Source organism: Rhopalosiphum padi, chromosome 2, assembly GCF_020882245.1.
Source record: "Rhopalosiphum padi isolate XX-2018 chromosome 2, ASM2088224v1, whole genome shotgun sequence".
Taxonomy (NCBI): Eukaryota; Metazoa; Arthropoda; class Insecta; order Hemiptera; family Aphididae; genus Rhopalosiphum; species Rhopalosiphum padi.
In genome coordinates, this window is record NC_083598.1 from 48,418,471 (window position 1) to 48,443,583 (window position 25,113).

The 25,113-nt window shown below is 33.4% G+C and overlaps 12 protein-coding genes across 12 annotated transcripts; 6 read left to right on the plus strand and 6 right to left on the minus strand.

The window, feature by feature from the left end:
• Window positions 1–294: 294 nt before the first annotated feature.
• LOC132918985 (histone H2A-like) lies at window positions 295–3,602 on the plus strand. Its single transcript, XM_060980339.1, has 2 exons — window positions 295–324; window positions 3,100–3,602. The coding sequence occupies exons 1-2, from the start codon at window positions 295–297 to the stop codon at window positions 3,400–3,402; spliced, it is 333 nt and encodes a 110-aa protein (XP_060836322.1). The 3' UTR covers window positions 3,403–3,602.
• Window positions 3,603–5,915: 2,313 nt separating this feature from the next.
• Window positions 5,916–6,508, plus strand: LOC132922947 (late histone H2B.L4-like). The gene has a single exon (XM_060986696.1). It carries the CDS (start codon window positions 6,037–6,039, stop codon window positions 6,409–6,411), a length of 375 nt encoding a protein of 124 aa, XP_060842679.1. The 5' UTR covers window positions 5,916–6,036; the 3' UTR covers window positions 6,412–6,508.
• Window positions 6,509–7,125: 617 nt separating this feature from the next.
• On the minus strand, window positions 7,126–7,455 carry LOC132918986 (uncharacterized; the record flags this gene model as incomplete). The annotated part of the gene is made up of 1 exon (XM_060980340.1): window positions 7,126–7,455. A coding segment is annotated over one exon (309 nt), but the record flags the coding sequence as incomplete, so codon positions are not given.
• A 1,228-nt stretch (window positions 7,456–8,683) lies between these two features.
• Window positions 8,684–9,128, plus strand: LOC132922953 (histone H4). The gene has a single exon (XM_060986703.1). It carries the CDS (start codon window positions 8,762–8,764, stop codon window positions 9,071–9,073), a length of 312 nt encoding a protein of 103 aa, XP_060842686.1. The 5' UTR covers window positions 8,684–8,761; the 3' UTR covers window positions 9,074–9,128.
• A 1,661-nt stretch (window positions 9,129–10,789) lies between these two features.
• LOC132922941 (histone H2A) lies at window positions 10,790–11,330 on the minus strand. Its single transcript, XM_060986690.1, has one exon. The coding sequence runs from the start codon at window positions 11,212–11,214 to the stop codon at window positions 10,837–10,839; it is 378 nt and encodes a 125-aa protein (XP_060842673.1). The 5' UTR covers window positions 11,215–11,330; the 3' UTR covers window positions 10,790–10,836.
• A 230-nt stretch (window positions 11,331–11,560) lies between these two features.
• On the plus strand, window positions 11,561–12,051 carry LOC132922935 (histone H2B-like). The gene has a single exon (XM_060986684.1). It carries the CDS (start codon window positions 11,630–11,632, stop codon window positions 12,008–12,010), a length of 381 nt encoding a protein of 126 aa, XP_060842667.1. The 5' UTR covers window positions 11,561–11,629; the 3' UTR covers window positions 12,011–12,051.
• Window positions 12,052–14,335: 2,284 nt separating this feature from the next.
• Window positions 14,336–15,090, minus strand: LOC132922924 (histone H1A, sperm-like). The gene has a single exon (XM_060986672.1). The coding sequence runs from the start codon at window positions 15,016–15,018 to the stop codon at window positions 14,392–14,394; it is 627 nt and encodes a 208-aa protein (XP_060842655.1). The 5' UTR covers window positions 15,019–15,090; the 3' UTR covers window positions 14,336–14,391.
• Window positions 15,091–18,156: 3,066 nt separating this feature from the next.
• LOC132922931 (histone H3) lies at window positions 18,157–18,684 on the minus strand. Its single transcript, XM_060986679.1, has one exon. The coding sequence runs from the start codon at window positions 18,622–18,624 to the stop codon at window positions 18,214–18,216; it is 411 nt and encodes a 136-aa protein (XP_060842662.1). The 5' UTR covers window positions 18,625–18,684; the 3' UTR covers window positions 18,157–18,213.
• Window positions 18,685–18,855: 171 nt separating this feature from the next.
• Window positions 18,856–19,272, plus strand: LOC132922950 (histone H4). The gene has a single exon (XM_060986700.1). It carries the CDS (start codon window positions 18,915–18,917, stop codon window positions 19,224–19,226), a length of 312 nt encoding a protein of 103 aa, XP_060842683.1. The 5' UTR covers window positions 18,856–18,914; the 3' UTR covers window positions 19,227–19,272.
• A 983-nt stretch (window positions 19,273–20,255) lies between these two features.
• LOC132922943 (histone H2A) lies at window positions 20,256–20,765 on the minus strand. The gene has a single exon (XM_060986692.1). The coding sequence runs from the start codon at window positions 20,692–20,694 to the stop codon at window positions 20,317–20,319; it is 378 nt and encodes a 125-aa protein (XP_060842675.1). The 5' UTR covers window positions 20,695–20,765; the 3' UTR covers window positions 20,256–20,316.
• A 290-nt stretch (window positions 20,766–21,055) lies between these two features.
• On the plus strand, window positions 21,056–21,540 carry LOC132922936 (histone H2B-like). Its single transcript, XM_060986685.1, has one exon. It carries the CDS (start codon window positions 21,118–21,120, stop codon window positions 21,496–21,498), a length of 381 nt encoding a protein of 126 aa, XP_060842668.1. The 5' UTR covers window positions 21,056–21,117; the 3' UTR covers window positions 21,499–21,540.
• Window positions 21,541–24,545: 3,005 nt separating this feature from the next.
• On the minus strand, window positions 24,546–24,962 carry LOC132922949 (histone H4). The gene has a single exon (XM_060986698.1). The coding sequence runs from the start codon at window positions 24,901–24,903 to the stop codon at window positions 24,592–24,594; it is 312 nt and encodes a 103-aa protein (XP_060842681.1). The 5' UTR covers window positions 24,904–24,962; the 3' UTR covers window positions 24,546–24,591.
• Between the last annotated feature and the right edge of the window lie 151 nt (window positions 24,963–25,113).

A 25,113-nucleotide genomic window follows, 5' to 3' on the forward strand; every position in this document is an offset into this window, starting at 1 on the left:
TAACAAAAACATTGCATTTGAAAATATGGTGTATAAGATTATATTATTATTAATTTTTAGATTTTTTTGCTTACGATTAATTTTGTATTTTCGAGTTTTAGTTAAAAAAAATTGCTGATTTTATAAATTTTCTACAGTAACACCACTTGCAAATTTTCATAATTTTGACAAAATTTAATCTTTAAATGATTATAAAAATAAATTGTTATATATGTACCTATTTTAAATATTTTTGTATATATGAGAACGATTTATATAGGATTGATAAACCAAAACATTTTTTTATTGACATTTATGGAAAAATATTTATTAAAAGGCGGTCAAGTAAGTACCTCTCTACTGTAAATAAGGTGGGTTATTGTAATGGTTATGTTAAATTTGAATTCAATATAAATATCATTGTAAATGAAAAACGACTGAGCGGAGATGGTCTGTCAAACCTATATCACTACTAATGATGGAGTTTTTTTTACGTCATTGATTAATTCGTGAACATTTCAAGTTTATACAGTTATTCGTTTTTGAGTAACAAGAATATAACAAAAATCGTTTGAGGATAAATATGTAGTTATTAGACAGTTTACCAAAATTGCTCTCGAAACATTTTACAATACCTAAGGAAAATTTATTAGTTAGTTATAATTATATAATAAATTAATACACTAACCGAATTAGTTGTGAGCATTAATACAATAATACACAATAATATAATATTATAGGTAATATAAATAAATAAATAATTTTTTTCTTCACATTTAATAAGTTACTTTTTGATTGTCAGTCATTTAGAATTAAAGTTACATCAGTTATATTATAATTCACATTTAAACTCTATTACAATAATAACACACTCCGATTTTTCCTGTGTAGGTATAAGTTTATTGTGTGCAAAACAAAACAATTAGGCTAATAACGATAATGAGAACTTGTTCTCGTCTATCACTCAAATGCAATACTTGCGTGATCAAATGTGCGTAATAATAACGTTTCATAAAATTCCCGTTACTCGTTACTATTATAAAATATATTATTATAATCAGTCAATTTAACCAGTAATCAATATTGATCAATAAATAAGTTTTTAATTTTCAAGTATTTTAGTATTGATCTTGATGTTGATGGAATTGGATCAAACAACATTTTCAAATCTGAAAATAGGCAAGTTTGAATACAAATGTAATTGGTAGGTACTCTGACCTTTAACAAAAGCTTTATTGTTTTAGGCGCATTCGTCCATGCCCAGTTATTATACGGGAGATATACTTATTGTTGGGTGAATAATCAGTTATAAAAGTTAGAATTTCATAAGCTCATAAAAAATTATGTTTTAATATAGGATGAATACCTATAAAGATTTTTGTATTTTAAATGTCAAATTTTAAGTATGAATATTAAAAATGTAATGAATTGCAATTGAATAATATTAGCCAATTTTTTTTAGAAATTTCGACGAAATTAGTCATGAATTTAACTTCAAACAGTTATACGAAAAATTGTAGATTTATGCACAAATGTTTTCTAATAACTTAAAAACATTTTAAGAGGAACACTGTATTACCTTTTTTAAAGTTTTTGAATAAATAAAAATTATTTGATTAAAAATTACAAAAAAACTAGAACATTTTAACTGCATAAATAGTTAAACATATTTTGAATTTATATTTTTCATATAAAATAAGAAATTATTTGCAATCAAATTTTATATTGTATGCTTTACGAATACAAATTATGGGCAGGTACCCCCTGAAAATCAAGGTTGAGTACATTGATCGGCTTTACTACTTTCCATTACCAGGCGACTATAATTTATAAAATCACCCTTTATTATTAGTAATAAATATACGTATAAATATTAACATACCGTTAAAGCAAGATAGCAATCATTGTTAATTTTATCAATAATAAGGTACCAACATAGTACATAATAATATTATACTATTCAGTCTATAAAATATTAGATAACATTAGATTACCAAGATATTCGTGGAAACGCCTAAATTTTGTTATACGGTTTATCACAATTATCGGACAATACTATAAAGTTCGAAGAAATATCGAAACGGTATTCCCGTCACAGATTTAGAACATTGACATTATAATGTATATTATATATAATATAATATGATTATGTTATCATCAATTCGATTACATAACATATAATATGAACAATTATAAAATAATAATGGAAAATTATTTTAATATACCTACATATACGGCTATACCCTATAGTCTATACCATACTATGAAATATTTTGTAATTTTGGCCGTTTAGTAATCCATAATGCAAAGCGATAGACCACTTTTATTAATGTATTTCATTTTCCATTATTAATTGGTCGTTGATGTTACAGGTATTTTTATTCTCAGAATACTATGATAAATTATTATGCTATGGGTATCAGGGTATCTGTATTGCTATCTGGATAATATTATCGAGTAATAATAATGAATTACAGTTAAAAGATAAATAAAATAAAAACTTGGAAAATCCGAAGCTAACGAAACCGTAACAATTAGTTGTTCTTAAAACGGCCATGTACCACCGATCACTAATACAAATCAGATTTATGTATAGGTAATGCAGTAGATCGGAAATTGAATAAAACGAGTATAATATATTAATTGAAAATCGTAGGCGTGTCTAGGGTTTGAGAAACGAACATTGATATAAAAATATTTAAACTTTTTAGATATTATATCTACTCGGTATTAACATAATATCTAAATGACCGTGTGTATTTGCCAATCAAGTATAATGGGAAAAAAGTTTTATTTGATAACGAGTTGTTCCTTATTTGGTTTAGTGGGTACAGCAATAATAATATAAAAGTTTACCAAGATTATGTATGTCAGTGGAAAATGACACCGACTAGAAGAGGCAGTCTGCCAAACGATATCATTTACACTTGTTTTACTAGTAACAATGGACTAATGACAGTGCTCGGTTTTGTTCATTTTATCTATATATACGAATTTAACTATAACTCCTCTAACGATTGACTCATTCGCTCTTGGAACTCCGTTGTACAAACATTTAGGATACAAATGTACAAGTAATCATCATGAGTGGACGCGGCAAAGCTGGAAAATCGAAGTTAGTTCCCGGTCCGCCGTATTCATCGTCTGTTGAGAAAGGGCAACTACGCCGAGCGTGTCGGAGCCGGAGCACCTGTGTACTTGGCCGCCGTCATGGAATACTTAGCAGCTGAAGTTTTGGAATTGGCCGGTAACGCTGCCCGTGATAACAAGAAATCTCGTATCATTCCCAGACATTTGCAATTGGCAATCAGAAACGACGAAGAATTGAACAAATTGTTGTCCGGTGTCACAATCGCTCAAGGCGGTGTGTTGCCCAACATCCAAGCCGTTCTTTTACCGAAAAAGACCGAGAAGAAAGTCTAATTTTCGAAATTAACTATCCTTTTGCTTTTGCTTTTGCTTAGTGGACGACCATGTGTCTTTTCTATACCAGGCATTGTGCCTTTGCTAGTAGTGGAGATTACGGTAATGGCTTTTGTGATTTAGGAGATTAAGAGGGTGGGTTTACTGAAACCCAATTTATTGGACGAGTTTTTGGATTTTTGTAGGTTTGAGTGGGTGTTGGCTGTACTTCTAGTCCGAGTTATCGTATGTGCCTAAATCTTGATAGAGAGTTTTTGTGAAAGAATGAGGTGGCTTGGGAGTGGATTTGTGATTTGATTTGTTTTAGGTTTGTGGTGGAGAGAGTGACTTTATTTGTTACGTACTTTGGAGTGCCCAGTATCGTTCTCAAACCAATAGTCTGTACGGCTTCAATCTTTTTCCATTGAGATTTGGTGATGAATGGGGCATTAACTATCCTTCTTTCCTACCCACTACGTGTACCATTTATTTTCTACTATATTTATTTATTGACTACGAAAAATTAAAAGGTCCTTCTCAGGGCCACAATATTTTCGGCAATTTTTCGCACGGGTAGTCATTTTTTTAATTGCAAATCGGAAATATAACTACCACCATCATCATCAGTATTATAATAAGTCATATATTTGTAATTTGAAATGGATCGACATGGGTTTGTGTCTACTACTAGGTATCGGTGGATTACGACCATTGAAGTTAATATTAATAACCACCTATATCATAGAGATAATTAATGTTCGTTCATATACAATTATATATTATATTAATTATAAGTACCTCACCAGGAATACATTTATTATACATGACGTCATAAATATCATCTTTTATAATCGTAGAGCTCTTGAACTTTTTCACATTTCGAATTCTTGAATAATGTTATGTTTTTTGAATCAATGGTATTCCAAAACAATAACTATCTATATATAGTTTGTAGAAATTGTATTACATATGTATTAATCATTGTGAATGAATATCTATAATCGACCTAACAGTGAAAGACTGTATAGTAATTTTGTAGTAGGGAGTAGGACGAAGTCAGTTAAAAAAAATTCAGTATTCAGTTTTTATAGTCGAAAAAAAAGTCAGAAAATATAAAATATTTTATATACTAATTAATAGGGTTCGGATTTGAAGGCAATATAATCAATAAAAAAAGCATTTAAAATATAAAAAAAGGCATTTGATTTATATAAAAAGGCAATTCATAAATATACTACAAAATAAAATAGAGAACACTTTTAAATGAACCCATTTTGAGAAAAATACAAATTACAAACATTTTAAATATTAACTTACTTGAGTTATACCAGTTAATTTAATGCAAAATAAACTAGTTGGTATTAAAAAAAAAATTGACTACCATGTATTTTGATAAGCTGTCTTCAGAAAAACGGCTACGGTTAGGGCTCAAAATATTTTTGTACATCGAAAAGGATCATTCTACGTCCATCGAAGTTATCGGGGCGTATTTCATACTTAAATAATTATCTAAATTATGATTGCTATACTTGATAGATCGTCATAGTACGGGTTAATTTTATGGCCATACCAAATACTCGATAAGACGATATCGATAAATATTGCGAATAATAAAACCCATTTGTAGCGATAATACGCAAGCTGTGTATACAATTATAAAATCAACTGAAAAATTAAACATAAAATAGGTATTTATAAGTACAAAAGGTAAAAAGGCAAAAAAAAGGATCCATCGTCTAAGAAATTAAATGAAACACATTTTTTTATAAAAATTATTTTTCTATTATGATTAATAAAAGAAAGGCGTTATTGCCTTCAAATCCAAACCCTACTAATTAATATTTATTTAAAAAATTTAAAACGTTTGTACACATATTATATTATTGTTATATTTTCATATAACTAACAAAAATATAACAGAAATCCACTATAATTAGGCGGTGCCTATATATATTATACAATATATTGTATAAAGAATAAAGAACAATACTTGATAATTAAAATTAAATTATTATTATAAATTTAGTAAAAAATAAATTTTGATAATGTTATTCCTAAGAAATCGTGTGTTAATACTTGTAAATACATGTTAATATTAATAAATTTTCATTTATAATTATATGACAAATTATATAATTATAAATGAAAATAAGAAAATAGAAAAAAAGTAATATAAATATTAATTTTATAGAATATTTTGACTTATTGTCGGGCACTAAAAAGTGCTCGACTATTAAGTATAAAAACTGATTCCGAATTTTTTGAACGATTACCGTTTGTAGTATTATTACGTATTTTTTTAATAAGTGCATAATTTTACGAAATATTATATTTTATTAATAATTAGCTATCACCGTTCAATTTAGACAATGGTAATATTATTATCTCCCAGACCAATATTTAATTGTATGAACGTAGAACGACATGGTTGTTAAATCATCGACGTATGCACAGCGAGATTAAACATAATCACTTTAACGTACACTGGCGAACGGAACGAACAGCAATCACGATATTTCGTATAAATATCGAGCGAATTATTGCCACCAATAATTCATCACATTATGTAGATGTACTACAGTTAGAAAAATTTCATTGTGCTCATCATATTATAATATTATTATCTACTATCTGATAATACGCGATTAATCAAAAATGGCACCTGCTAAGGCGATGAAAAAGTCACCGGCTAAAGTGCAAAAAAACGTGGCCAAGTCTGTTGGCAACAAAAAGCGAAAGACCAAGAGAACGCAAACGTACGGCATCTACATATACAAAGTGCTGAAACAAGTGCACCCCGACACCGGCATCTCGTCAAAGTCCATGAGCATCATGAACAGTTTCGTCAACGACCTTTTCGAGCGTATCGCCGGCGAGGCTGGCCGTCTGGCCCATTACAACAAGCGTCCGACGATCACCAGTCGGGAGATCCAGACGGCCGTCAGACTTTTGTTGCCTGGTGAATTGGCCAAGCACGCTGTCAGTGAAGGGACTAAAGCCGTCACAAAGTATACCAGCTCCAAATCATGAATGTATTAATGTAAAATATTTAAAAAAGTAACTCCTAATTTTCTCACAAACTATCTATGTATTATATCGTATAAAAAGGCTCTTCTCAGAGCCACTATATTTTTGTGTAAGCAATATGTATCACTAATATGCAGTTTTCAAACGTGGAATTTTACCAAACGTAAGCGTAAATACAAATACGTACAAATAGGTATGGTTCAAAATAAAAAATATATACATTTTAATTTTTAAATATAAAGTATAGGTGAATGTTCTGCTGTACAGTTGTTATGGTGTCTGGTGTCTGGTGTACCAGTGTAATTCGGCATTGAGTCTGAGTGCATGGGGTTTTCTTAAAATTGAATTCAATGGATGATAAACACGATTATTTTTAAACAGATACGGTCTGTCAGGCTAAATCATCAAATAACAAAAATATTTTGTTGAAGTAATATTAAGTTTGTTATTTATCATTCTTAATGTGGTTAATTTTTGAAGTGGTATAATACTCTGAACAATATTTTAGATCACAAACATTATCGTGTTCAAAAAAGGGCAGAGTATGTGTGTTATAATTTATAATTAAATACCTGATTCTGAAGTTCAATCTCGTATATCATTTAGTCCAACAAACGTAAACAGCAAAGAATTATTACTGCAAACTGCAGTATTTGTATAACAAGAAAAATATGTAGTGTAATAATTTTGGGCCTTAAAAAGGGCCAATTTGAATAGTTATTGTTATTTTAAAGTTATTTAAGCACGTTCTCCACGGATACGACGAGCCAATTGGATATCTTTTGGCATGACCGTGACACGTTTGGCGTGAATGGCGCACAAATTGGTGTCTTCGAACAGACCGACCAAATACGCTTCGCTGGCTTCCTGCAACGCCATGACGGCGGAGCTCTGGAAACGCAAGTCGGTCTTGAAGTCCTGTGCGATTTCACGCACCAGACGTTGGAACGGCAATTTGCGGATCAACAGCTCGGTGCTCTTTTGGTAACGACGGATCTCACGGAGAGAGTGGTTGACATGGTGAAGGTTTATGAAGAAGACGGCGATTTAGTTTGTATATAAATTTATTTTTGAAATTTAAAGTGGAGGTGAAAGTATGCCATTCTGATGATCTGTGGCGTGCGAGGATATCTTTTACGTATGCCACCTGTGCGTTGTAAAGTGTTTTTTGCCTTTGGGTTGCGCGTACGTTGCCAGTTTTTCCGTAGTAATCGTTTGGTGTCAATCTCAAGTAGAATATCGTCCGGTGGCGGTTTCGAGGGCTCTGGTTGGCTCACTTTGTAGGAGCAGTTTCGGCAAGCTGATTGGATGGCTTTGGTTAATTGTTCTATGCTTTCATTTATGTCCGATATATATCGAGATGCGGTTATTTTTAATGTGAGGTGCTTGTTCAATTTGGAACTTCCTCCAATTTATCCGATTCCTTGCATTAGGTGGCCTACATTGTGTGAGTTGGGAGGATAGGATTAATATTTGCGGGTGGCGGTCCGATGAGAGGTCACAGTGGTTAGTGAGAGTATAGTTCGTGTTTGACGTACTAAGTAAAAAGATATCGAGGACGTCTGGACGAAGGTTTGGGACATAAGGGTAATGTGTGGGAGAGTCGGAGGCTGCGATCAAGTAACGGTTTGTCAATTCAGCGTGTTGCACAATTGTTTTGCCAGACTTGTTGCAGTGTAAACTGTGCCAGTCCGTGTGTTTTGCGTTCAGATCAACGCCTATGATGAACGGGCCACTGTGATTGGTTAGCGCATCTAAATCTGACGATTTGAGTCCGGTACAGGGGGGGCTTTTGTATACTGCAGTTATTTGTGTGATTTCGTTACAGAGTTTCACATTGATTGTGGTTGAGTCGACCTCTGTTGAAATATTTATGTGTTGGTGAACTATTCTCCACGGCGAACTAGTACTGCGGTACCACCATTTGGCGGTTGACGGTCGTAACGATAAATGTGAAAGTTTGAGATTTTAAATTGTGTTTTTAGGTTTAGGCGGGTTTCACCGAGCAGGATTATGTTTATGTTGTGAAGTTATTAGTTAATAAATGTTTTTAGTTCTTGTATCTTTTGAAATATCATTGCAGTTCCAGGACATGATTATCATCGGGAATAACGTAATCATGGCGACTCACCAGTATTTATATTCATAAAGGATTCGTATCTGTCGTTCTCATTGGTCGAAGCGTTATCGATAATCGGAGAGTGGGAGAAATGCGAACGTGCATTTCGATTGGCCGTGCGCGCTCCGTGAAACGTATAAATACATTGACATTTGTTAACCAGGTATCAGTTAACGTTCAGCGTTTCAAGCAATCAGTCGTTCAACAGTAAGCTAGAAACTACATAAAATCAACATGACCGGACGCGGTAAAGGAGGAAAAGGTCTTGGTAAAGGAGGAGCCAAACGTCATCGTAAAGTACTCCGTGACAACATCCAGGGAATCACCAAGCCCGCCATTCGTCGGTTAGCTCGTCGTGGTGGAGTGAAGCGTATCTCCGGTTTGATCTACGAAGAGACTCGCGGTGTTTTAAAAGTGTTCCTGGAAAACGTAATCCGTGATGCCGTAACGTACACTGAGCACGCCAAGAGGAAGACAGTCACCGCCATGGATGTCGTATACGCCCTCAAACGCCAAGGTCGTACTTTGTACGGTTTCGGAGGTTAAAATAAATACTCTCATATTGTTATCATTAAAAAGGCCCTTTTCAGGGCCACTACGTCCTACTACAAACGTTGTACAAATGATGTGCGTCCACGTGAGCTCTTAAGTAATTTCGATCATTTCAATTGTGTTCGTTATGCAGCCAATTAACCATGTGGTATACTGATAATCGATATCTGAATAAACGAGTAATATGAGTTTGGGACATCAAGTACATTTCACCATGAATTAGCGATTCTACGATCGTCTATAGATAGGTATGAAAGTAATTTTTCCAAGTTCCAACTGTTATTACTTTGCGTTATTGTGAATTATTTGAATAGCAAGAAATACAATATTTTGTTCAGTTCGTTATTCATTTATTGAATTGTAGAAGTATTGTACAGAGTTGTATGGATATTAAAACTAAAACTTCAAAAGATACTGTACGATAGATAGATACCATATATTTATTGTTATTGTATTCAGTGATATGCGATATTATATATTCTAAAATTAAAAGTCTATTGTAAAACGTCCCCAGTCAGTATTTTTGATAATTGTACTTGTCTTTTATTTGTAGGTACTGATAATAAACCTAGATTTTGGTCATAAAATAAAAAATAATATTAACTGTCAACAATATTAGATCATTACCAGTTAATATGTTAACAGGTATATAAAAATATCTTAGTATAACATTCTTAGAAAGATTTTTGACATTTAAAAAGCGAAATAGTTTAAAGGAAATTGGTAGTCTTGCTTTAGTTTCGGCAGCATGATAGCCGCCGTTCTCCGTACCTGTAAAATGTTAGTCTCAGTAACGAATTATATGTTATTATTATTATATTTGTGTTGAAGTTCAATATTGCATTATTTTATAATGGAACCGTAGCTAAAGTATATGTTGTTATGCATAGCAAACAAACAATTACAAAAAATACGCATCAAAGGATGTCGGGTTATGAATGAAAACTGTGTTGCTCACTCTTTACAAAGCTGGAGTAACTAGTTAATGAGCGAGTTTAGCACAGAGTCGCTCGAAAATAGAAGAAAATGTCATTTTATTTTTACTTAATTAGTAATTTATTAGTTAAAAAAAAAAGTTTATCAATTATACTTAGTCAAATACCTCTAAATGTTTCTCAAATTAATGTGGGCGGAATCGTTGTAATCACCCATTTATTGGCAAAATCATAGTAAATTTGCATTTATAAAATAAAAATTTTAATAAAATTAAATCTATTTATTTTGTTGTCAGGCAACAAAATAAATAACTGATTGTTTTGTGACAACAGCCAGGTTAAATTAATCGAAAACGATATTACGATGATTATTAACAAGGCAAGTTAATGATAATTTTTAACTCGGCTAAGTTAAATTAAAACTATTTTAAGTTCAATCAACATTTCCTATCGAATGAATTAACCAAAATTTAATATTAACTTTAAAACTAAAGTTGAGTTAGTTAAAAAAAGTGTCTTGTTTTCACATAGGCAAAATTAAAATAATCTGTACCTAAAATTGTTCATGTTTTAAACCAAAAAACTATTAATTGTTGTTTATGTTTCAAAAGGTAACGTACAAATTTGTTAGAATATTTATAAAGTTATAACTTACAAGTTACAATTATTGCATGTCGGAGAGGCATAGTATATGTTATTATAGATGATAATATAATTTATCGGTTGTAAATAAAAAAAAAAAAATAGTTTTATCATAATCTGGTATATGGTGGCCCTGAAAAGGGCCGTTTTATAATACAACTAGAAAAAGTCAGTGTAACCTTAGACTTTCTTCTCGGTCTTTTTGGGTAAAAGAACGGCTTGGATGTTGGGCAACACACCGCCTTGAGCGATTGTGACACCGGACAACAATTTGTTCAATTCTTCGTCGTTCCTGATTGCCAATTGCAAATGTCTGGGAATGATACGAGATTTTTTGTTGTCACGGGCAGCGTTACCGGCCAATTCCAATACTTCAGCTGCCAAATACTCCATGACGGCGGCCAAGTATACCGGTGCTCCGGCTCCGACACGTTCGGCGTAGTTTCCTTTTCTCAACAGACGATGGATACGACCGACTGGGAACTGGAGTCCAGCACGGGACGACCTGGTCTTGGATTTACCTCCCTTCGATTTTCCTGCTTTGCCTCTTCCGCTCATGGTTAGTTGTGAATGCTTGACTGTGTTGTATCAAATTGGAACACTGAATGATGAATAAAAACTATCGGTAGGGACCCTTATATAGCAAAAATGTAGAAAACAGTGCTGCGATTGGACAGTTTGAACTGTTATGACGATATTACTAGACTCCGTTTGATATGCAACTACAAATAAACGATGTTGTTTTTCATCATCATTCTAATAATGTTTTTTCGCGGAGAAGCTTCTATTTTTATTAAACACTTAACCACTGTGGATCCTATTTGTTCTGTTATACCTATTAGAATTTGGCCAATGGCTGTTTGACGTATCTCCTTGGGTTGTTCATATATACAGTCGCTTTGTGTATTTCAACAACATTCGTATCTGAAGTGTTTCATCGTCAAAAACCACAGTTTACAAAAAATTATCAGCTATGGCTCCAGGAGGTAAATCCGCAGGAAAGGCAATGAAAAAGTCGTCCGGCAAGGCCCAAAAAAACATCGCCAAGTCCGACAAGAAACGCAAGCCAAAGAGGAAAGAATCCTATGCCATCTACATCTACAAAGTGCTGAAGCAAGTACATCCCGACACCGGTGTCTCCTCTAAGGCAATGAGCATCATGAACAGTTTCGTAAATGATTTGTTCGAGCGTATCGCCGCCGAGTCCAGTCGTCTGGCACACTACAACAAGCGGTCGACCATCACCAGTCGGGAGATCCAAACCGCCGTCCGACTTTTGTTGCCCGGTGAATTGGCCAAGCACGCTGTCAGTGAAGGAACAAAAGCTGTGACCAAGTACACCAGTTCCAAATAATTTGATTCATTGATGTACACCCTTTAAAAAGGCCCTTTTCAGGGCCACCAATTTATCTCAAACTGCATACAATATAAAATTGTAAACCATAAGAATTTTTTTTTATTTTCATTACGTCATTGTATTTTATATACTACTGCCATTAAATATTAGTATTTATGATTATAAATAACCTATCGTGGTACTACGTACAATTATTTTAATCATACATTGCAGTCCCTATTTAGAATTCGTTTTTTTTTTTTATGGGTAACTCCGAAATCAAAGGATGTACAACTAGTTATTAATTTTTAGTATAATGATTATATTTGATAACCTTACAACAATTTTACCGTTTGCTCATAATATTCCATTTAATCTACGTAACATTTTCAAAGATCATTGCTCATTGAATATTTGACGATCAATTGAAAAACAAACACAAAACTTAGCACAACTTATTTTTTTAACTTTCAGCATAACATTTTACTTACACATTATTACAATGTGGAAACCATACAAATGAGGCAGCGATATTTAGTATCGTTTTTTTATTACCCAAAATTAATCCATTAACTATGATGTTGTAGCTGTTCGTTATGGAATTGTATTAAATTTGTAATCGGTAAGCGCACTGGTATCTGAATTTAAAATTATGTTATATTCGTTTATCGTAGATTTTGACTTTCCTTTTTCTTATTTTCTTATACGTTTATATTGATAATAATTTAAAGTATCTTGCCCGTGGAATTCATTATTATATTCTTTAATTAATTATCTATGCATGTTTATTAGTCTGGTAATTATATTGTTTACGTCTTTATCTCACTTCTAATTTTGTACTGAACTCAAACAATATATATAACCCCCAAAACAAGCTTTATGCGTATAATTCGGTAACGGTGTTATGAGATTTTGTTTATTATTCTATAATTATTTATTTATTTTTTGTATTTCTTTCGTAAACAATATTGTTATATTTTTTATTATTAACTATATTATATTATTTGTTTTTTTTGCGATAAACTTGGCCATGGACTACACACACACAAACACAAGATTACTTTTTATTTAACATGATAATAAAAGTTTTGAGTAAATAATAACAATAATTATAGAAAAGATAAGTATTAAAAATAATTGGTATACATATTATTTAGATCACGCAACATCTGTTGGCACATCGTAAGACTAAAAAGGATGAAGTTTTTTATACTATTCACAACGGTCAACGGTATTATGCTGTTCATCAGTATTGACATGTAAGTTAATAACAATGCATATTAATGTATGATGGTCAACAAATCAACGAGTGTATATCTGAAAAGCATAGATACTCATCGCAATGTCACGTAAACGTGATCTTAAATATAAAAGTAATACTATAAAAAATGTTTAGCATGTCGCTGGTGACATTTTGACGTCATTTTTCTTGAGGAGATTAGATACCGACCAATTTTAACGGGTTCAATGTAAACAGACAATTTCTATGTCTGTGCATACGGGTCCGGGTCATGTAAATGTAATTTTTTTCATTATCCTATTAAATTATAATATTTAATATTTTTAAAAAATTGTTCTTTTTCGGGTTTTCTCAATTGATAAGTCAAGTCATGAATCTAAATCTTAATGAATCAATCAAATCTGTTCAATTATAAAATAATGACATGTTTTTCAGTGGATGAGTTATCAATATTACCATAAATAACAGTGTTGGTAATTGGTAGTAATGTCATATTGAATTTTAAGGGAATGATCACAATTTCATTAATAATATATAATTTATTTTTGAATTAACGAGAAATAAACAATATTTTTAAAAATTAAAACTTCAGGCACTTATAAAAATATTTATGTATTTACCCTCAATTGTATTATTTTAGAAATAATAACATATAAGGATCCAAGAAGAATTAAATTTTCAAATGTTAGGTACCTATGAATGTTTTTTTTTTTTAATTTCAATTATAAAATAATTATAAATGATCGTGAATTTGAAGAATTGTATCACAATTTTAACTTGATCTATTTTATAAAAAAAATGTATGTATTTATAAATCTTTTAAATTTTATACGTACAGTGAGGAACTCTATATATTACTTGCTGATATAAAAACAACACAAATTTATTTTAAATTAACATAGATGATAAAAAAAGTTGATTTAAAAACAAAAAAAGAGAAGACAATTGGTATACTTATTAGTTAGATCATAGGGATTACTTGTTACATAGTGTAAAAGTAATATTGTATATCTAGTATTTACTTTTAAAAAAACATTAGTGTTCACCACTAATGTGTAGAAATTAATCAACAGTTTAGGGCGGCGTATAGAAATTGGTGGTCCTGAAAAGGACCGTTTTAAAGGGTTGTTGAGAAGCGAGTGGATCGACTGATCACAATTTACTTCTTCTTGGGTGCTGCTGTTTTTTTGGTTGGGGTCTTCTTCGCTTTGGGTTTGACAGCGACGGCAGGTTTTTTCGCCTTGGCCGGAGATTTCTTCGGTTTGACAGCCTTAGGTTTAGCGGCGACAGCCTTTTTGACCTTTTTAGCTGCCGGTTCACCGGACGCGGGCTTCACTTTCTTGGCAGACGTCGACTTCCTCTTTACGGCACTAGGGGCTTTGACTTTTTTGACGACTGGTTTCTTCTTCTTGACCGCAGTTGCCTTTTTCGGTTTAACTTCGGCAACCGGTAGTTTGAAGTGACCAGAAGCGCCAGTGCCCTTGGTCTGTACGACGGTTCCGTTGGCGACGGCGGCTTTCAAAAATTTCCTGATGAACGGCGCTAGCTTGGCGGGATCGACTTTGTAGTTGGCAGCCAAGTATTTTTTGATAGCCGGCAAAGACGAACCCTTCTTCTCCTTGAGTTCTTTGATGGCTGATGTGACCATCACGGAAGTGGTCGGGTGAGACGCAGCTGGCTTCTTTGCCTTAGCAGCAGTACCAGACTTCTTCTTGGCCGGAGACTTCTTCGCAGCAGGCGACGCGACGACTGGTGCCGGAGCGGAGAGAACAACGGTTTCTGTCATGGTTAGTGTTGATTTGATGTCGAAACTTGTAGACTAACTCGAATTATATCTGTTGAATGTAACACTCAGCAAGGAAACGGTTGGTAAATATATACACCATACCGTACCGACTAGTAAACCGTCGTGATTCGCGTCATCGACACGGCTGCGGTTGTGCAAACATTTTCCGCGATTTCTCGACAATAAATAGTCTTAGGAGCCTGGTTTTAAATTTAACAGAAAGCCAACTAAATTTCGAACGATCCCCTATAGCTACTTTGACGCTATCCGGTATAAAAAAACCACCACGGCTCGTTATTCCCACACTTCCAACCGGGTTTTCGTAGACCACGTTTAATGGTCTACCGTATGACCGAAAACAATTTTAAATTTACAAAAACTTCTTAAACACATTCTATACGAGTTTACCAAGACATGAGCGTTTGCAGATTGCCAATCGAACGATTTGCCGATGAACGGTGGCTTTTCAAAATCGAGGATTTTAGGTTACTGTTAGGGCACGGCGTCATTACGTTTCTACCATTGAAATGTTTACGTAGCAGAATTTACCTATAAATCTAATATTAATCGTATTTACCTTGAATATTTTGAAAAAATAATCATAGCAATGCATTATTAAAGGATTTAAGTCGAAATTTGATTTTAAATAAACAAACTATAACTTATTTTTACATCATCGATCGTTTCGATGCCGATACATTGTACGTGTAATAAACCGACGCCGCCGCTTTACTATACACTATTTTATTTTTCTGTTAATTAGCATTTAACGTGTTTTAGACGAACTTTGATGATGCCATACATACTGTTTTTATATAAATACAGTATTTTATTATTTATTATTACCTAAGACAAGAGATAATAGCACAGGACGTTGCCGTGACCGTCAAGAATCCTAAGCCATCATCTGAAGTGGTCGAATATCAAATGACGCAACATTTGAATAGCTGTACTACTTACCTATTAATAATATAAGAACTGAAAGATTTCCTACAGCGACGCATATTCGTCTTCTTTTGATCCACTACCTAAAATCTCTACCGTACATCAGTCCACCCGAGACTCGGTGTATTATATATTATACAGCTCTCGGTATACTGTACGAGCAGACCGGATTTCCGGACTTAGTCGAATCGTTGGGCCGCGCTCTTACGTCGCTACTTGTTATTTAAGTCCTGAATATTTTTAAATATTATTTGTTGGCAATCTAATTATTGAATTATTCATTCCTTGGTAATAAAGATTTCTTTTATATACCTTTAGGCCGTAGCAGTTTTGTAAAAAATGCACCTCTAACAAGAATGATGTCCATCATAATAGGTATGGTGTATATTATTATGTACTCGTATAAATTCTATTATTACTATTTTTACGTATATTTGTTATAACCTTAATATTTTGTTTTGTAAATATTTTTATCTATATTTAATGCTGTTATAAAAGCCGTTTGAAGTTAATTAATAGGTATATATATAAATAAATAAAAATGATTGGCCTAATTTAATTATTTAAAACACATTTTGTAAATGTTCATATTTCCTTGTTTTGGGATTGAACACGAGTAATAATTATTAGGTATATAATCTAGGGTTAAGGGTCTGTTGCGCTTTGATTTCTGAACTGTTTCAATGACTTGCTGGTGGAAGCGTAGGCACAGGTTAGGTATTTTTGTTAAATCAACGTTGATAGTGTTTAATAACAAACGAAAACATTACGTATACATTCTAAAGATAATTTAACATATTATTCAATTGTATTATAATACTTCCGATATTATAGTATCATAATGAAATGGGTAAATATACAAATCGCTTTTGATACAATGCAATGTCACAGAGCGCGGTCTTTTATTCAAACTGGATATTTTTGCGGGATATAACTTATACCGAACAATGTAAACGGAATAAAAATCTGTAGGGAAAAAATCACCGAAATATAATATTACGTCTCCCTGATATTTTGACGATATCAATATAATATGTTATTGACGTTTACGGTTTTAAAGTAACGTAGGTATCGACCAATCGAAATATATTTTTACATAATATTTGCATATTTTTTCTATCAAAAAAAATTTTAATTTAATTAAACCAAAATACCCAGTGATTTGAACTTAAAATAGAAAAATATTGATGTTAATAAATAACTCTTGTGTATAAATAATAGCCCAATATCCATTCCAATGGACAATTTTAAATGATGGAGTAATATAATAGCTAGGTATGTTAAAAAAATTTTTTGGACCCTAACATTGAAAAATAGGGTTAAGATATAAAAGTATTTAAATATAATTGAATGTTTTAGTTTAATGTAAATTTATTATTTCAACATTTATAAGTGTCCCATAAAATTATGCTTTTAATTAATGACGTGTAAACCGACACTCAAAACAGTAAACTAGTTTATAATTTTTTTACATTATATGAAACATATTGTATATTAATATGATTTGTGTAATTCGATTATAATGTTGTGTTTGAAAGTTTAGGTTTACACAAAAATTATTAAAAAAAATAATAATTTCAACATGAAGTAGGGTAAAACTTTTAAAAATGCCTTCTAATAGTTATACCTGTTTATAATAGTCGAGTACCACCTACACTCATAATATATATTTTGTAGTTAAAAAAAACGATACTGTAAACATTTAAAACTTTTTTTACTCAAACCCATTTTTATGTGGTTCTGTGAAAGTGTAATATTGTACCTACCTAGGTATTTCGTGCATTTTATTATTTTTTTTATAATATAATCGTCAGCTAGGTATATAGAAAACTTATAAAAAAAGAATATGTAAATTAGTTTAAAACCAATTATTACTTTTATCATAATTCATTATTTAAATCAATTTTGACGATTATTTTAAATAGTAAATAATAATTTATGAATGAAATTTCTATAAATTTTTTTTATATAATATGTAGACGGATTGTGCAATAAATATTATGAGATGTAACATTAAAAATCAAATCATTTCAGCTAGTTTCATAAAAAAATAATCTATGGATGTACTTGCCAGAAAAATGTAAAATCAAAAATATAAAATAAAATTTTATCCAAATCCATGTATCTTTACTGTTAAACACAACTTACATAAAAAGAAGAAGAATGGGAGAGTCAAAAATAATGTATACGTGATGGCCCTGAAAAGGGCCGTTTTAATATAAGTGGTGTGTGTATACGACGCAAATATGATTAAGCACGTTCACCGCGGATACGACGAGCTAGTTGGATGTCTTTAGGCATGATCGTGACGCGTTTGGCGTGAATGGCGCACAAATTGGTGTCTTCGAACAGACCGACCAAATACGCTTCGCTGGCTTCCTGCAACGCCATGACGGCGGAGCTCTGGAAACGCAAGTCGGTCTTGAAGTCCTGTGCGATTTCACGCACCAGACGTTGGAACGGCAATTTGCGGATCAACAGCTCGGTGCTCTTTTGGTAACGACGGATTTCACGGAGAGCGACGGTTCCCGGACGGTAACGATGGGGTTTCTTCACTCCTCCGGTGGCTGGTGCGCTCTTTCGGGCTGCTTTGGTTGCCAACTGCTTCCTGGGGGCTTTTCCTCCGGTAGACTTGCGGGCTGTTTGCTTGGTACGAGCCATTTTGGATTAAGTTGTGTATGATTAGACAAACTGTAAAATACTGATGGTTCTCCGCAACGAAACACACTAGTATTTATACAAATAACGGATGCATTGTTGTCGTTCTCATTGGTCGAAGCGTTGTCGATAATCGGAGAGTGGGAGAAATGCGAACGTGCATTTCGATTGGCCGTGCGCGCTCCGTGAAACGTATAAATACATTGACATTTGTTAACCAGGTATCAGTGAAACGTTCAGCGTTTCAAGCAGCCAGTCGTTCAACAGTAAGCTAGAAACTACATAAAATCAACATGACCGGACGCGGTAAAGGAGGAAAAGGTCTTGGTAAAGGAGGAGCCAAACGTCATCGTAAAGTACTCCGTGACAACATCCAGGGAATCACCAAGCCCGCCATTCGTCGGTTAGCTCGTCGTGGTGGAGTGAAGCGTATCTCCGGTTTGATCTACGAAGAGACCCGCGGTGTTTTAAAAGTGTTCCTGGAAAACGTAATCCGTGATGCCGTAACATACACTGAGCACGCCAAGAGGAAGACAGTCACCGCCATGGATGTCGTATACGCCCTCAAACGCCAAGGTCGTACCTTGTACGGTTTCGGAGGTTAATACTCATGCACACACATACATACATCTGATAAAAAGGCCCTTTTCAGGGCCACCAATTTCAACTGCTAATCTTATTTTCGATCTATATGACATCCGATTGTTACCAACCTATATGAAATGTTTTTGCTACAACTCTCGAACAGAAAATCATTTATGGTAAGTAAACACACTGATATAGACTACCGTGTAGGCACTCTTTTTCAACTCTGAAAATAGTGTAATTTAACGATTGTATTTTTGTAGTGTATCACGAATATACTCGTTAGGGTTGCTAACAAGTTTTATTTTTTTCTAACTAATATAAATAAAAAGTTAAGATAACTATACAAATAGTTTTAATAGTGTTACATAATATTTGTGATTATGATTTCAGTAATTTTGTTAATTTTTATAAAAGATTTACATTACGTTTTAGTCATCGTTTTATCCATCTCTACAAATAGGACTAAAACAATTTGTAACCGTCAATTACCAAAAGCATTTTATTCTTCTCACTCGTCATTTGCTCCACACTGAACGGATAAAGTATGACTGACCAGCAAATAATCATATTATTATATTGTACTTATTGTTGTTATTTAATCCAAATGTATAATATCGGATCTTAACCCGTCGTTGGTGTAGTTAAATTTTTACATCGTTAGTGTCGTGTTAGCGTTTCGCTCACCTAATAAAATACACGTGTGAGCATACAATTATACCAGGGTACTGACAAATGTCAATACTAGACTGCTATAGTAAACAATAAAATAACAAGATAATAAACTGAAAATAAAAACAGTATAATTATAAAATAAGGCGATCAGTGACGGGCGAGTACAACTCGATATACCGATATAAAAATTTAACTATTCCGTACCAAATTAAGAAAATTGTATTTATTAGTTATAACTCAAACCATCCGTGTGCGGTTAAAAAATAGAACCGTTATGAACCGATGATTGTACGATATGCTTTTAAATGTATTATGAAGGGTGGTGAGTAAATTACCGTTTAGGTGGTGTGCTATTTAACCGAATAATTACTGAATTGGTGGCCCTGAAAAGGGCCTTTTTATTAAGGGATGGTTATTGAGTGGTAAACAAACAAATTAGACTTTCTTCTCGGTCTTTTTCGGTAAAAGAACGGCTTGGATGTTGGGCAACACACCGCCTTGAGCGATTGTGACACCGGACAATAATTTGTTCAATTCTTCGTCGTTCCTGATTGCCAATTGCAAATGTCTGGGAATAATACGAGATTTTTTGTTGTCACGGGCAGCGTTACCGGCCAATTCCAATACTTCAGCTGCCAAATACTCCATGACGGCGGCCAAGTATACCGGTGCTCCGGCTCCGACACGTTCGGCGTAGTTTCCTTTTCTCAACAGACGATGGATACGACCGACTGGGAACTGGAGTCCAGCACGGGACGACCTGGTCTTGGATTTACCTCCCTTCGATTTGCCTGCTTTGCCTCTTCCGCTCATGGTTGTGTATTCGTGAGACGACTGCTACAACGATTACAATGTATATTCGAATGTTGAATGGTACAATTTTTGTGAAATATGTACATTATATAGTCAAAAAAATGAAAGACAATTCTGTGATTGGAAAGATTGAAACTTTATGACGATATTACATTACACCGTTTGCTGTGGAGCTGCTACTAAACGATGTTGTTTTTAATCGTCACAATTATAATCTATGTTTATGGAGAAGCTACTATTTTTATAAAACACATTACCGCTATTGAATCCTTTTTGTTCCGTCATACCTAACAGAATTTAGCCAATGACCGTATGACGTGTCATCCTTGAGTTACTAATATATACGGTCGTTTTCACACGGTTGACATCATTTGTGTTTGATGTGTACGTCTTTAACAGCACCCCTTTTAATAATTATCAACCATGGCTCCAGGAGGTAAATCCGCAGGAAAGGCGATGAAGAAATCGTCTGGCAAGGCTCAAAAGAACATCGCCAAATCTGACAAGAAACGCAAGCCAAAGAGGAAAGAATCGTACGCCATCTACATCTACAAAGTGTTGAAGCAAGTACATCCCGACACCGGTGTATCCTCGAAGGCCATGAGCATCATGAACAGTTTCGTCAACGATTTATTCGAGCGTATCGCCGCCGAGTCCAGTCGTCTGGCACACTACAACAAGCGGTCGACCATCACCAGTCGGGAGATCCAAACCGCTGTTCGACTTTTGTTGCCCGGTGAATTGGCCAAGCACGCCGTCAGTGAAGGAACAAAAGCTGTGACCAAGTACACCAGTTCCAAATAATTCAACTTATTACATAACACTCTTTTAAAAGGCCCTTTTTAGGGCCACCAATTTTTTCTATAATATTGCTACTAAATACTAATCATCAATGATTATTTTTTTATAATTCAAAAATCGAAATAATACTTTCTGTGTCTCGCATACAAACCTTATATGAGTAATAATAAATAATTTTCCTTATATACATATACATATTCATCAGATATTTAAACCCTATACTCTATGCTTAACCCTTAACTCTATCGGTGGTAACTTACATATTTTAAAAGTGGCAATACAAGACCCACTTCTCGATTTTCTTTATCATGAACCAGTCAATATCTCGGTAAGTATAAGTAATTTTCAAATAACTTTTTTTTTAACTTTCAAGGTTTTACTGTTTTACACTGTGTTATGATTTTGATAATTTCAACTGCCCCTCTTATTAAATAAAACGTTATCAACTTTTAATTTTCAAATGACAATACCTCTTTAAAAAGGCCCTTTCGAGGGCCACTAATTTTTTCTATAACACTATTTACTACTGATCATAAACATAGAATAGCGATTTATTAGTAAATATTATTTTTAAAATAATTAATATACATACTACATAGAAATTATTAATTTATTATTGAATTATTAAAATTAATATTTTTATAATAAACTATAGATAATATTGTCGGCTTCTTGTCAAAACTCAGTAACGGCGGTAGGTCTTCCTTTTTTGAAAACTTTCCACTTTCAAGCTCTTCAGAGCGAGGCAGACCCGAAGCTAGTATACCGAGATATAAACAATAACAATATTTATAATTTAGATACAATGTCTGGAATGAAAAGGACTCGATGGAACCATGACCAACCAAATTTATGGAAAAAAAACTTAACAAAAAAGATGAGGAGTTCATGTCAATAATATACTTCAAGAATAAAAAAAATTGATAAAAAAATGAATGCTAATTTACCTAAACAAGTCGACTGTTCTAAATGTAAGTTTAAGTGTCAAAAATATTTTCTCCTATTATATTATAGCTCCTCCTCAAAATGCATATTGCTACACATGGACTGAAATTAATGGAAAACGTGGTGATTCAGAAATCGGTTCCGGTCTTTTGAAGTGGATTCAAACATTATCCCCAGAAGTAAAAAATGTAACACTATATTCAGATTCATGTGGTGGCCAGAATAGGAATCATAATATTATGGCTTTAATGATTTATATTATTCAAACAACAAACATAGATCAAATAGAGCATAAATTTATGGAGAGTGGCCACTCTATGATGGAGGTTCATTCTATGCACAGCGCAATAGAAAATGCTAAAAGAAATGTTCCAATTTACACAGTTCAAGATTGGCTAACTATTTTCCAAGTTGCAAGATCAAAACGAAATAAAAATAAATCTAAGCCCCCATATGAAGTAAAAGAAATGCAATTCAAGAATTTTATAAACTTACAACAACTCTCTTCTTTATTGATAAAAAATAAAAAAAAAGACACAGAAGGTAATATTATGAACTGGTTGAAAGTATGATTATTTTAGTGAATAATGAATAATGAAACATCGTGTCTCGGTGTTTATCCTTCTTTTCGTAATAAATTACAAAGTTATAGTCCGTTTTTTAAAAAGAAAAGACATCCACGAGTTCAACAAAGTGCCATTCTTCTGACTTGCCAAACCAAACTTCAAGCCATCGAAAAGGAGCGCCTCCGGTCCATATTCGGTAACAAACTTAATTATTACAACCTAATTATCGTCGCGGTTATATCAAAATAGTACGGGCGGCCGCAGTCCCGCACGATCAGCCTTATCAGGCTTAACAGTATCTAACGGCAAAATAACCGTCGCCATACACAATGCCAGATAATCAACAACCTAAATCCGTCCCACCATTAATGTTGGGAAAAAAATGTTTCACATTTTTGTTACATTGTTTAAGCAAATCCTTTTTCTTTTCATGGCTTATTGGCATCGGTTTTGAATATAAGCAGTTAAGCTCTAAATTACTAAAATTAGTTGATGCAATTCTATTCCTAACATTTTTTTCCCCACATTAATGGTGGGACGGATTTAGGTTGTGCAATTCAGTAATTATTCGGTTAAATAGCACACCACCTAAACGGTAATTTACTCACCACCCTTCATAATACATTTAAAAGCATATCGTACAATCATCGGTTCATAACGGTTCTATTTTTTAACCGCACACGGATGGTTTGAGTTATAACTAATAAATACAATTTTCTTAATTTGGTACGGAATAGTTAAATTTTTATATCGGTATATCGAGTTGTACTCGCCCGTCACTGATCGCCTTATTTTATAATTATACTGTTTTTATTTTCAGTTTATTATCTTGTTATTTTATTGTTTACTATAGCAGTCTAGTATTGACATTTGTCAGTACCCTGGTATAATTGTATGCTCACACGTGTATTTTATTAGGTGAGCGAAACGCTAACACGACACTAACGATGTAAAAATTTAACTACACCAACGACGGGTTAAGATCCGATATTATACATTTGGATTAAATAACAACAATAAGTACAATATAATAATATGATTATTTGCTGGTCAGTCATACTTTATCCGTTCAGTGTGGAGCAAATGACGAGTGAGAAGAATAAAATGCTTTTGGTAATTGACGGTTACAAATTGTTTTAGTCCTATTTGTAGAGATGGATAAAACGATGACTAAAACGTAATGTAAATCTTTTATAAAAATTAACAAAATTACTGAAATCATAATCACAAATATTATGTAACACTATTAAAACTATTTGTATAGTTATCTTAACTTTTTATTTATATTAGTTAGAAAAAAATAAAACTTGTTAGCAACCCTAACGAGTATATTCGTGATACACTACAAAAATACAATCGTTAAATTACACTATTTTCAGAGTTGAAAAAGAGTGCCTACACGGTAGTCTATATCAGTGTGTTTACTTACCATAAATGATTTTCTGTTCGAGAGTTGTAGCAAAAACATTTCATATAGGTTGGTAACAATCGGATGTCATATAGATCGAAAATAAGATTAGCAGTTGAAATTGGTGGCCCTGAAAAGGGCCTTTTTATCAGATGTATGTATGTGTGTGCATGAGTATTAACCTCCGAAACCGTACAAGGTACGACCTTGGCGTTTGAGGGCGTATACGACATCCATGGCGGTGACTGTCTTCCTCTTGGCGTGCTCAGTGTATGTTACGGCATCACGGATTACGTTTTCCAGGAACACTTTTAAAACACCGCGGGTCTCTTCGTAGATCAAACCGGAGATACGCTTCACTCCACCACGACGAGCTAACCGACGAATGGCGGGCTTGGTGATTCCCTGGATGTTGTCACGGAGTACTTTACGATGACGTTTGGCTCCTCCTTTACCAAGACCTTTTCCTCCTTTACCGCGTCCGGTCATGTTGATTTTATGTAGTTTCTAGCTTACTGTTGAACGACTGGCTGCTTGAAACGCTGAACGTTTCACTGATACCTGGTTAACAAATGTCAATGTATTTATACGTTTCACGGAGCGCGCACGGCCAATCGAAATGCACGTTCGCATTTCTCCCACTCTCCGATTATCGACAACGCTTCGACCAATGAGAACGACAACAATGCATCCGTTATT

Coding starts and splice junctions, on each gene's coding strand:
- LOC132922943 (XM_060986692.1), bottom strand. CDS start 20,694: ATGAGCGGAAGAGGCAAAGCAGGCAAATCGAAGGGAGGTAAATCCAAG.
- LOC132922936 (XM_060986685.1), top strand. CDS start 21,118: ATGGCTCCAGGAGGTAAATCCGCAGGAAAGGCGATGAAGAAATCGTCT.
- LOC132918985 (XM_060980339.1), top strand. CDS start 295: ATGGAAAAATATTTATTAAAAGGCGGTCAA. Junction 325..3,099: donor ATTTATTAAAAGGCGGTCAA/GTAAGTACCTCT, acceptor AATCGAAGTTAG/TTCCCGGTCCGCCGTATTCA.
- LOC132922935 (XM_060986684.1), top strand. CDS start 11,630: ATGGCTCCAGGAGGTAAATCCGCAGGAAAGGCAATGAAAAAGTCGTCC.
- LOC132922947 (XM_060986696.1), top strand. CDS start 6,037: ATGGCACCTGCTAAGGCGATGAAAAAGTCACCGGCTAAAGTGCAAAAA.
- LOC132922949 (XM_060986698.1), bottom strand. CDS start 24,903: ATGACCGGACGCGGTAAAGGAGGAAAAGGTCTTGGTAAAGGAGGAGCC.
- LOC132922950 (XM_060986700.1), top strand. CDS start 18,915: ATGACCGGACGCGGTAAAGGAGGAAAAGGTCTTGGTAAAGGAGGAGCC.
- LOC132922953 (XM_060986703.1), top strand. CDS start 8,762: ATGACCGGACGCGGTAAAGGAGGAAAAGGTCTTGGTAAAGGAGGAGCC.
- LOC132922931 (XM_060986679.1), bottom strand. CDS start 18,624: ATGGCTCGTACCAAGCAAACAGCCCGCAAGTCTACCGGAGGAAAAGCC.
- LOC132922941 (XM_060986690.1), bottom strand. CDS start 11,214: ATGAGCGGAAGAGGCAAAGCAGGAAAATCGAAGGGAGGTAAATCCAAG.
- LOC132922924 (XM_060986672.1), bottom strand. CDS start 15,018: ATGACAGAAACCGTTGTTCTCTCCGCTCCGGCACCAGTCGTCGCGTCG.